We start from the raw sequence: 12,031 nt of genomic DNA, 5'->3' as shown, positions 1-12,031 counted from the left end.
TATTAAGTTTGAGCCAAGTGACTTAGTTGCTGTTACTAATGTTCCTGAGTCAGTATGGTCTACCATGTTCTGTAAGTTCCCCATGCATCCCACTTTATAACAGTCCACGTGGAGTCAGGCACATAGCCAGTGCTTCAGATGACGATGGAATACCTCAATCTGTTCCTGATTAACTCCCAGAATTGGAATATGGTGGCTATTCCAGGATCACACATATCTCCCAAAGTCATACATGACAAACATTTTATTCCATTAAGAAAAGTCATCTGTTAACTGCTGAAGTGCAGGGGACCACATCTGAGGCTACTTCAGAAAAAGGCATCAGAGAATGAATTCAGATTTTCAGTGTCACAAAATGGCCAGATTCACCTCCTCCTCCCCCTGTTCAATAGTAATCAGTGGCTTAGGCCAGTTCTGGTACGAGCACCTGATAGCTGACTTCACAGAAACCCAGGATCACCCTAATATACAGTGACACAGGGTCTCCCTGGCAGCCAACTGCTGCAGCTCAAGCACAGGAGGAGATGCCTGGGTGGCATCAGTCCCACCCCCTGTGGTGGACTTGCTCTTCCTAATGACTGGCTCTGGGGGCCACATCCATGGCGGCATCACCATCTGCAGCGCACATGAGCAGACTCCCTGTTGAGCTGCAGCAGGCTCCGAGATTGGTTCCATCCGAGGCTGCAACCAGCTCCGTTCCGCTTCACTTCACAGCAAATTTTACACCCTGAGGGAGTGGTTAGGAAGCGCTGCTCACCATTCACAGCGGGAAGTTGTACTTCGTCCAAGAGCCTGAGTACCAGGATCAGAGAAGGCCTGGCAGGCAAGTCCAGCTGGGCTGGGATGGAAACAGCCTGCACGGCAGGGCTGAGAAATGGTGGGAGTGCTGGCAGCCAGACTAGCCCTGCTTTTGCCTTTTGATTCCGAGCAACTTCTTCTTCTTTTTGTTTTGGCTGCGCCACAGCCCACAAGATCTTAGTTCTCTGACCAGGGATCGAACCCGGGCCCAGAGCAGTGAAAGCGCCGAGTCCTAGCTGCTGGGCCGCCAGGGAATTCCCCCGAGCAACTTCTGAAGACCCCAGTGTCCACTCCGCATATGGATATTTGGACACGACCCAAATGGCTTCTCCATCTAGCCTGAAGGTGGGAGACAATCCACCACAATGCTGAAGCTCTGTCACCTGTTCAACAGTGACTGCCCACGCTGTTCCTCAGCCCCTGTGCCTCCTCAGTTTAGCCTCATGTTCCTAAGACCTGCCTAAGGCAGTGCAATTTCTGGGGTCCAGAAGCTCCCAGGCTGCTCGAGAGGCTTCATGCTCATCCTCACTTGCTTTTCAATTCACCTTCTCGCTCCCACCCAGCTGAATCTCTGGTGGCTTCCTATGGGGCTAGATGCTTCCTCCACCCTGCAGTGGTGGAGGAAGGTACTGGGTCCCCACCCCGCTTCACTCATTTCTCCTTTGCCTCCACCCACCTTCAGCCCTGCACCAGGCCACACCGCAGAGGCACCCTGTTGATGCCAGCCCGTCAGAGTACAAAGGCAGACATTCAAGACACTGGGCTTGGGGCTTGGTGGCGCAGTGGTTAAGAATCCGCCTCCCAATGCAGGGGACACGGGTTTGAGCCCTGGTCCAGGAAGACTCCCACATGCCACGGAGCAACTAAGCCCATGTGCCACAACTACTGAGCCTGCGCTCTAGAGCCCGCGAGCCACAACTACTGAAGCCTGCACGCCTAGAGCCCGCACTCCACAACAAGAGAAGCCACGACAAAGAGAAGCCTGCGTACTGCAACGAAGGCCCAACACAGCCATAAATAAATAAATAAATAAATAAATAAATAAATAATAAATAAAATTTATGTATATATATAAAAAAGACATTTGGCTTTTTCCTGCCCCTGGGCCCCAAACTGCTTCCTTCATCCCAGACCTGGAGGAGGTGCCTCAAGCCCTCGTGGTAGCCGCAGCATCCCTGCAGTCACTCCTGCACCAGGAAGTTGATGAGGGCGGTTCGGGGGGAGAGGAAGGCCTTCTTGATGTTTCGCCCCCGTAAGAGCCTGACACCCAGTTCACTTTGGAGAACCAGTTCGTGGACTTTGTCCTGGTCCTGGGCAACTTGTTGGGGCACAGGGATTTTGCCGCAGGCTTTGTTGTTGATCTGAGAAGGTGAAAAGCCAAGACAAACAATGAGGAAAGTCCTGAGAGTGGCAGGCAGCCAGACATCAATACCCACTGCCCCTCAAGGGTACTGCTGCCTCTGTGTGGGGAAGGAGTACGGGAAAAGAGAAAGAAAAGGCAGCACCCAGCTTCCCGGAAGAACAAAGCGCACTTAGATGGGTAGGATTAACGCCTGAACACTTTGGATAAGGAGAGGGAGAGGGCCCCACCTTGTATTTCCTGAGTGCTGCCCCGTCACAGCTGTGGTGGAAACCATGTCAAAAATCTTCAGCATGGGGCTTCCCTGGTGGCGCAGTGGTTGGGAGTCCGCCTGCCGATGCAGGGGACACGGGTTCGTGCCTCGGTCTGGGAAGATCCCACATGCCGTGGAGCGGCTGGGCCCGTGAGCCATGGCCGCTGGGCCTGCGCGTCCGGAGCCTGTGCTCCGCAATGGGAGAGGCCACAACAGTGAGAGGCCCGCGTACCGCAAAAAAAAAAAAAAATCCTCAGCATGAGATGGCTTAGGCTGTATCCGGGGGTAGAGGGATTATTGTGTTACTGAAGCTCAAATCAAGTTCAGATCTGGCTACAGGGGGTGTCACCAAGGATTCACCCAGATCTCACGTGGACTAATTTCTGGGGCGTGTAGGCAGCCTCCCTCCCTGATGACTGGCTCCAGAAGGGGGTGCTCAGGTTTGACCACCTGGAAGCTGGACCCACATCACACACAACTCTTGCCTAAAATGGGCCAGTACGGTTCTAGCCATAGTGGTATTCACTGAATATTAGTTTCATAAGGATAAACTTCACATCAAATACGAACTGATACTGCCACTGAGGAAAGCGACACATGACCCAAATAGCTTCTGAACAGCCGTGCTTCAAATCCTCCATCCCATCGCTCCTGTAAGAACGCTTACGTTTTTTTCACGAATGCTCCTGTTTTTAACTTGGAAAATACAGTCACTGTGTTATGAAAAATTACCAGGAATAACTTCTGAAGTTTCAACCCAAGCACATTATCCAGGATCCCTTAATCACCCACCTCATCTTTTCAGATTTCTGTAGAATTTGGTGGCACTTTTATGGGCTGCATTAGCCTAGATCACTGGGTGGGAGACAAGTAAGACATCACCTCAAACAGTGGCTGCTTGACTTTAGAAAGGTCTCCCAGTCCCATTTGGTGGCCTTGCAAGCTTCCGCCCCTCCAGCTTTGCCACCGCCACTACATCACTCAGCCTTGGTCCGGGCCTCTGCATTGTTCTCTTGGACTTTTCCGACAGCTGCCTGGAGGGCCCCTGGCCACGAGCACTATCCACCCGCCCCATCCACCACTACTCACTGACAGGAGCCCTGCAATGGCTAATGACAATAAAAGCTCACGTTGTCTGAGCTCTCACTCCGTGCCAGGCACTGTGCTCCACAATCCACCTGAGTGAACCTGTTTATCCCCACCACAAGCCTGTGAGGTAGGTCACAGCCGTTCCATCCCCGATTCACAGAGGGCAAAGCTACGGGATAGGAGGTGAAGCCACTTACCCAAGGCCCCTTTCCAGCAAGTGGTGGAGACGGGATGACCCCATGGACCCTCTCTCTTCCCTGCCAGCCCCCAACCTCTCGGGATGGAGTCTGGCCTTCTCTCCAGTGCTGCCCTGCCTCTGCCTCTGTTCCACCCCCTCCATGGCTCACAGTCCAGTGAGGACTTCCCCCGCCTTTGCTCCTTTCTCCACTAGGGAAATGCTGCTCCTCTTTCAAAGCCAAGGTCCACATCGCCTTCCTCGGATGCCTCCTCCAATCCCCCAACTGCCAGAGGCAGCGATGCTGATGCAGCAGCAGTTAATATTTACTGAGTGAGTTATTAAGCCCTGTTCTGCCACTGTTTTCTCACTTGTAAGATGGGGTTAGGCACGTATCTGCCTCGTCTGTGAAATGGGGAAAACAGCGGGGTCTGCTTCACAGGGCTGTTGTCTGGGGTTAATGAGTATCTGGAAAGTTCTAAGGGCAGTCCCTGCCTCTGAGTCGGTACTCACTGCGTGTTAGTGGCTTTTGTCATTAGTGTGTCCAGAAGCAGGCTAAGTACCTCCTGGCATTATCCCATCTAATTCTTTCAACAACAAGGTAAGGCAGGCCCTGTGTTTTCTAACTGAGGAAACTGAGGCTTAGAGAAATTAAGTATTTTGTAAAACTGAGATGGTCCAACTCCCAAGCTCTTACATCTTAACCTGGAGGCTACACAAACTCTCGGTGTGCATGACAAGGGGTGTACCCCCGCCAGACTGTCCCTCCTGGGTGCTGGGCTCCATGAAGACGATGTAGTGCCTCTGGGCTCAGAGCACACGGGCACGGCTGAACTGAATTACACCGAGTTACACTGTTCTGTGTTGCAACTTCTATTTCTGGCCATGGCACTAAGTGAGATCACGTGGAGACAGAACACAGACCTTGACAGAAGTCCTGCCACATGGCACAGTGCCCCATGTGTTCTTGAGTTGGGTGTACTTGCAGGGAGTCCTCCACACATTTTAAATCTTGGATTTTTATTTCAATGATAATCTGAAATTGTTTTACCAATTATCAGAACTAGATTTCTTTTCTCCAGTGGTAATTTAAAATGGAAAGACATTTTCACAGATTAAAACTTCAGTGTCTCAGGTAGGTGTTTCTCAGTTGCACTGAGGACGAGTTCTTAGGGGTACACAGATAGTTATTTCTTAGAAACATTATTCAAGTTAAAGAAATCGCCTCTCTGTGCCACAGGCTGGTTTCGGTTTTGAGGATTATGGGAAGAAGCCTAGCAGGGCAGCCCCCCTCCTCCCCTCCATGGGGGGCACGAATTGGAGGCAGCGAGGAACTAAGTGTGGGGGAGGTGGTATGGAGACAGAGCATCTGTGAAGGATCTAGTCTCCTAGGGGCAACTGTCTTTCCCAACATGGATCTGCCCGCAGGGCCCAGGGTTTGCGGACGAAGCAGGTGGGGCCTGGCAGGCCCGGCTCCCGTTCAGCCCCTGGGTGATTATTTTGTGGTACTTTCCACAGTTTGCAATTATTTTGTTTATTTTTCTCTTTCCTTCTTCTTTTCCCCTATCTTTCCCACCAGGCTTTAAGCTCCGTGAGGGCAGGGACCCTGGTTTTTGCATTTCGGGTTGTGTCCCCAGAGCCTAGCACTGTGCCTGATGTATTGATAGCATAGGTAACTTGATAATGACTGAGGAATAAACAAATAAATGTGGGCAACGTGATGAGCTTCTCTGAGTCTGTGTCCTCAGCTGAAAAAAATGGGAACAGCTAGGCCTATCTTTTAGGGTGGTGAGAGTTAAATTAAACTTGGGATGTAAGTTAGCTGGCTCACGTGTGGTTCAGACTAAAAGGTTCACCCCTTGTTTTCTTTCCCTCTTCAGCCACATCACCATATTTAAGAGATATTCCTCATAATGGGTCTCAGATTAAACAAATTAAATACATAAAAATTACATAAGGATAAACTATAGGAGAGTTATTTGCTCTATAATCAACTACTTTTATGTATTTAAAATGATGCAATTTACCAAAAAATAAATTTCATGTAGCCTTTCTGAAATATATTTTGCAGAGCGAGGTGTTCCTTGCCCACCTCCTCACCATCACCCTACCCACTCCAAGAGCCCAGAGCAGCTGAATGAAACACACTTGGAAAGGAAGACAATTAGAACCTATAATGCAGGACAGGTTGATACTTTCCACTTTCTGGCCACAAGTTTTATGCTCACAAGCTTTTGGTACGTGGTAACTTCAAAACTGAAGGTGCTGGCAAAGAAAGACAGGCTGGAGGGTTGGGCGGAGAGCTGAGTGGGCTAGAAAGACCTGGCGAGAAACTTCCAAACCCATCCGTGTGTGTGTGGCCGGTTCGCCTTGGCCCTGGGGCCTGCAGGAGACACTCACCAGAACCGCCATCTGTACGACATCGGGCTGCTGGAGGAACTGTGGGTCCACAGCTGGCCAGGCTTGAAGCAGCACACTGGTGTCCCAGGTGTAGTGAGTACACAGCTTCCTTGGCACCAGCGCCAGGCCTGCAACGCCAAGGCACAGAGAGTCACTGAGCACGTACGAGGCCCTTGGGAGCACTAATAAAGCGTTTGCCCTGACACAGCCTGGCTTGGAGCCATCTGAGGCCCCAGAAGGCCACACCGTGGCTTTCCACAGCCTACCAGGTGCCCCCTACTTCCTTCAGCCTGGCTCATCATCCCAGTTTATAGGTAGCTGTCTTTTTCTTTTTTTGTCAGACAACACCCAGAGCCATAACGATGGATGGACATACTGTTCTCAAGTGCATTTGCAAAAGCAAGGCTGCTGCTTTTACTCGGTCTCTCTGCAGTCCTGCTGGTGAAGGAATCCTTTGTGCTCCTGAGAGTGGATCCCAAAGTAATGAGCTGCATTTGCTTCCTTTCTGGCCCATGAATACTTGTGGCCTGAGAGTACTTTTACTCATAATCACCAGAGCCAACATGCTGAGAACAGCAGGCGCTCCTTCTGGACCTACTCAGAGGGCGCTCAACCTTTCCGCTAAACAACTTCTCGGGAGGGGATCCCGCCATTACCAAATTGGAAAGAGCTATCCTTGGCTCAGGGTGGGTCAAACCCGAGGAAGCAGGGAGGGCTGAAACCCTCTCCAGTCTCTCTTCCCAGAGTGCTTCACGCTGCAGCTCCCAAAGCAGAGGAGGCTCACCATCCAGAGCTGCTCAGGGCCAACTGTCAGGGCTTTGGGACTTCAACCAGGGGCTTCCTAGCAGGGAAAGTTTGATTTCCAAGCCTCTGTTGATCTCATGAGTACAAAAGATGCCCCCACATGGGCAGGAAATACACAGAGCAGAAAACAGATCCCTGGGCAATTGTTGTGTGGTATCCCCGCTGCCTCCTGGTCCTCCCAGAGGCAAGCCCTGGGCAAGGAGGCAAGTGCATGTGGCCCGTGTGCCCATGCTGGGGGCGGTGCTGTGGCAGATGCACAGCCCTCACGCTGTGAATGGCTTTTCCAGGGCTGGTGGAGGTGGGGTGGCCCTTGCATACCTCCCCCTTATTATTAGTCTTGAGACCAGCAGATGCATTTGAGGGACGGGCCCATAGCTCAGGGGATGGTCTGAGGCCAAGTCTGGGACAGAGGGAATGAATCCCACCAATGCCAGCCCCGAACACTGGGCTGTGAATGACAATGTTTTATTTTATGTTCTTTGATGACAAAAGTAATGCATACTTCTTGCAGAAAATTTGTAAAAAGTCTAAAAACAAAGAAGAAAATCATGTTTACATGGATAGCATCTTTTTAACTTTTTATTTTGAAAGATACTAATGTAATGTATTTAATGAATACTTGTATGTACAAACCAACTCCACAAAATGAAACCAAACTACCACCAGGATCATGCTGTAGATATAGTTTTGGATTCTCTTTTTTCCTACATTTTAAACTAATAATCAATTTCATGGAAAAGGATGGCACACAATAGTATATATAGTATGGCCAGTTTTAGTAAATATTTAAATAAACAGATAAAAATTTAGAAGGAAATACATCAGAAAAGCAGCAAGCATTAACCCTGGGAGGCAGAAGTATAGGTGATCTTTCCATTAAAAACAAATTTATTGATGATGATGAAAAACCACCACTGAAACAATACCAATGCTGGTGAGGAAGTGAAACAATGGAATTCTCATGTACTGCCTCTATCCAGGCCTTTAGTAGCATTAGGAAGAAGACAGCTACCAGAGCATTCACTGAAGCATTGTTGACATTTTTTTAATAGTAAAAATAATTAAAACTTCAAACAGCCCACATGTCCATTAGTAGGGGACTAGATAAATAAATTGTGTGCTATTTATTCTACAGAATATTATACAGAGTAAAATGGAATAACTAGAACTATAAGAATAAACATAAATTTCAAAAAAATTTTTACAGATTTTCTACAAGGAATACTTATTACTTTTGTAATTAGAAAAGATATTTAAAAACAGTTTTCCCATGCTATAACATCAGTTCAAGATTTTTCTTCTGGTTTCCTTTTAGGTTTCATTTTCTTGCCCATTTATCCATAATTTATTTATTTTGCATATAATGTGAAAAAACATTCTTAACAAGTACTTGGTCAGGGCTTCCCTGGTGGTGCAGTGGTTGAGGGTCTGCCTGCCGATGCAGGGGACGCGGGTTTGTGCCCTGGTCCGGGAGGATCCCACATGCCGCAGAGCGGCTGGGCCCGTGAGCCATGGCCGCTGAGCCTGCGCGTCTGGAGCCTGTGCTCCTCAACGGTAGAGGCCACAACAGTGAGAGGCCCGCGTACCACAAAAAAAAAAAAACAACTTGGTCAATTCTCCAAATCCAATTTGTTGAATAAACCTTCTCTTCCCTATCGGTTTGTGATTTTTCTTTTACAATATATTATATTAGGGATGGTTTCAGAACTATTCACTACAAAGATACTCAAAATGCCTGTCTGTGATGAGCTGAAGAACGGGCCAGAATATGAATTAACACACTGCTTCCTTCATTGAGAAATTCTTGCTACCAAAAAAATGGTCAGTCTTACACGAATATGTGCTTAGTGACACAGGTGATGTACCTACTAAGCTCCTTATCTTGTCCTAGAGACATTTCCTAGACCAGCCTCAGGTCTACGGACCACTCTGAATAGCACTGGTCCATTTTGCTCTGTTGACCTTTGTCTTGGTTCTTGTGCAGGCATCACAGATTTGTTGTAGCTTCCCATGTTTTACTATCTGTCACTCCTACTGTAACCCTGTGCTGCTAGTCAACCTGAGGGAAGGGAAGGCCCACTGGGGTCTGAGAATCAAGTAGCGTAAAAGATGTATTCCTGGGGCCCATCTGGCCCCTGTGTCCTGGGATTCCCATGCTTCTAATGAACCTACTCCATTTCTAACAGATGTGCCTTTTGGCAGAAGCAGAAAGGAGCTTCCTGCTTGTTCCTCAGAAGGTATCCTATCAAGACTCATATCGCAAGACAGAGGTCACAGAAGGAAGATAATTACTTCTTTATTTTAGCTGGCTGGGCCAGCATGCCTTGTCCTGTGACCCAGCTGCAGCGGGAAGCATTCCAAAATCTCCGCATGGCAGTTGTACAGGATGCCTGGGAGATGAAAGGACATTGGACACAAATGTTCTGGGCAGAAGCTGTTACAAATTCCATTTAAAAAAAATGAGGAAGTCCAGCCTTCCTGGAGCAATTAGGATGCTTATTTATAGCGGCCTGGGCCCCTGCCAGCAATTCCATATAGATGGGAGTGGGGCCATCCTGCTCAGCAGGGAGGAAAAGAAACTTACCATCCCCAGTTCTACTTAGTGCTTTTGCCTTCCTGCTCTTTATAGCGTAGTAAAAATACCTAATATTTGCATGGCAAATACAATGGTTTCTTTATGTGACACAGGTCAGGTCAAGAGCTGGCCTTTGGGAAGCATGTGGAGAAAAGTCTGAACACAGGCTGGGAAGTGGCAAGGCCCTGGCACACAGGGCCACCATGCAGGGCCAGCTGTCACTCTCAGCCCACCCCCTTCCTGGCCCTCCTCTGGAGAGCTGTTGTTGCTGACCTTCCTGTGAAATAACTGAAACAAGCCTCTTCTCCCGCTCTGAGAGCTGGCGAGGTCGCCACGCCACCATGGCACCCGGAGTGAGTGCTGGGTGGTCATGGTGCCCGTGGATGGCAGGCCTGTCTCCAGCCCACCCCCATCCTCATATACACACGGGGGAGGACCTGGGGACTCTGTGGCGTCTCATCCCCATCATGCCTCGTCCAGCCCTGGCACTTCCAAGGAACTGGACAGGAAGTGATGCTACTTCACATTAGCCTTTACCCACAGAAAGGGTTCTGTTGACATTATTTTGAAATAACAACACTGACACAGCACACACATTCATGTATAAAACCATCCGAACATCAGCAGATGTCTTACTGTCCCTTACAAGTATCTTAGCGTCCCTTACAAGAAGTGTTCCCACACTTCTAGACTATTTGCAGATTTGCAGTGGTTGTTGCTGTTGTTGTTTTTTGGCTGCACTGCGTGGCTTGTGTGATCTTAGTTCCCCAACCAGGGACTGAACCTGCACCCTTGGCAGGGAAAGTGTGGAATCCTAACCGCTGGTCTGCCAGGGAATTCCCAAGATTTACAGTTTTGTTGAAATTAATGAATACAGCATATATGTACAGCAAAACAATATAGCTATAATATTTTACCACCATTTTTACAAAGAAAAATGGGTTTATGGTGGTAGACTATACTTCAAGATTAGAGTTACTTCAGAAACTTAAGAGAGGCAAAGGGTCACCTTGCTGTGACCCTCACAATTAAAGTACTGATGGAAGACTTGGAGATGACAAGAGGCAGAACCCGGAGGCAAAAACCAAGATAGATAAATGGCCGTTGAAACTGTAAAAACAGCCAGAGAAATAGAAATGGAGATCTTATCACCACATTTTAAATAACTTGTATTTTGGACAAGAGGCTCATCTCAAAGCAGCACAAAAAAACAGAAAAAGAGGAGAAATCACTCAAATGCCTATCAGTGGATGACTGTTTAATAACCTATGGAATATTCACTGGGTAGGACACCATATAGCTGTTAAAAAAGAACAGGGTCAGGGCTTCCCTGGTGGCGCAGTGGTTGAGAGTCCGCCTGCCGATGCAGGGGTTGCGGGTTCGTGCCCCGGTCCGGGAAGATCCCACACGCCGCGGAGCAGCTGGTCCCGTGCGCCATGGCCACTGAGCCTGCGCGTCCGGAGCCTGTGCTCCGCAACGGGAGAGGCCACAACAGTGAAAGGCCCGCACACCGCAAAAAAAAAACAAAACAAAACAGGGTCAGCCTGTAAGTGTCGATATAGAATGACTCTATACACTCCATATGGTAAGAGAGAAACATTTCACATACATGCATGGAGTTCTGTCAAATCAACTATCCAACTGGCAGTGGAGGTGCCTGGGGAGAGCAACTGAGCGTAGGGGTGAGGATGGGAGGGAACTTAGGACACACCCTTTGTAAGAACTGAAGGTTTTACAATATGCATATAGATGTACTTTTCAATGAAAAATCTAGGTTCTGCTTTTGCTTTAAGAAGCCCAGACAGGTACACTGGAGGGTGAAGCTATTTTCTGCAGCTGGCTCTATGCACTTTTCTTCGGAAGTGGGGCTTGTATAGCTGCGAGATCACCCTCGAGGAGCAGTGCTCCTTGGGCACTTAGGGCAGACACATCCGTCACCACGAGCTCCTTCACGCTGCTCTGCAGAGCGATGCAGGAGACACGGGAGCCTCACACACTAGTGGGATGAATGGCTGCACCTGGTTGTGTGTGTGTGTGTGTGTGTGTGTGTGTGTGTGTGTGTGTGTGTGTTAAAACCTTCCACAACAAGAAATAAATTGCTTCTTCCCTTCCTCTCTCATCGTCTATGACATTCCAGAACCAGAATCTCACCACTCAGGACTTGTGGGTTTAGAAAGTTAATTTAAAACAAACAAACAAAAAGAAATTGAAATAATTACAGATTCATAGGAGGTTGCAAAGAAATGTACAGGAGGTCCTGTGACCCCTCCCCCAGCCTCCCCCAGTGGTAACATCTGGCATAACTACAGCACAATGTCCGAAACCAGGAAATGGACATTGGTACAATCCACAGAGCTCATTCAGATTTCACCAGTTTTTTTTTTTTTTTCTTTGTTTTTGTTTTTGTTTTTTTGCGGTACGCGGGCCTCTCACTCTTGTGGCCTCTCCCGTTATGGAGCACAGGCTCTGGACGCTCAGGCTCAGCGGCCATGGCTCACGGGTCCAGCCATTCTGCGGCATGTGGGATCTTCCCGGACCGGGGCACGACCCCGTGTCCCCTGCATCGGCAGGGGGGGG

The 12,031-nt window shown here is 48.8% G+C and overlaps 1 protein-coding gene across 1 annotated transcript in view; it reads right to left on the bottom strand.

Moving 5' to 3' along the window:
• Positions 1 to 1,979: 1,979 nt before the first annotated feature.
• The window catches only part of LARS2 (leucyl-tRNA synthetase 2, mitochondrial), a 163,842-nt gene continuing 153,790 nt past the window's right edge, over positions 1,980 to 12,031 (bottom strand). Inside the window, exons 19-20 of the mRNA XM_007463898.1 lie at positions 6,076 to 6,203; positions 1,980 to 2,159 (exon numbers count right to left, since the gene is read on the bottom strand). Of these exons, the coding sequence (XP_007463960.1) occupies positions 1,980 to 2,159; positions 6,076 to 6,203 (308 nt within the window). The remainder of the gene's footprint in view (positions 2,160 to 6,075; positions 6,204 to 12,031) is intronic.

This window comes from Lipotes vexillifer, unplaced genomic scaffold (genome assembly GCF_000442215.2).
Source record: "Lipotes vexillifer unplaced genomic scaffold, Lipotes_vexillifer_v1.1 scaffold1227, whole genome shotgun sequence".
In the NCBI taxonomy this organism is placed as follows: Eukaryota; Metazoa; Chordata; class Mammalia; order Artiodactyla; family Lipotidae; genus Lipotes; species Lipotes vexillifer.
The sequence above is the reverse complement of the archived record's forward strand: the minus strand, read 5'-3'. Positions and strand labels throughout refer to the sequence as shown.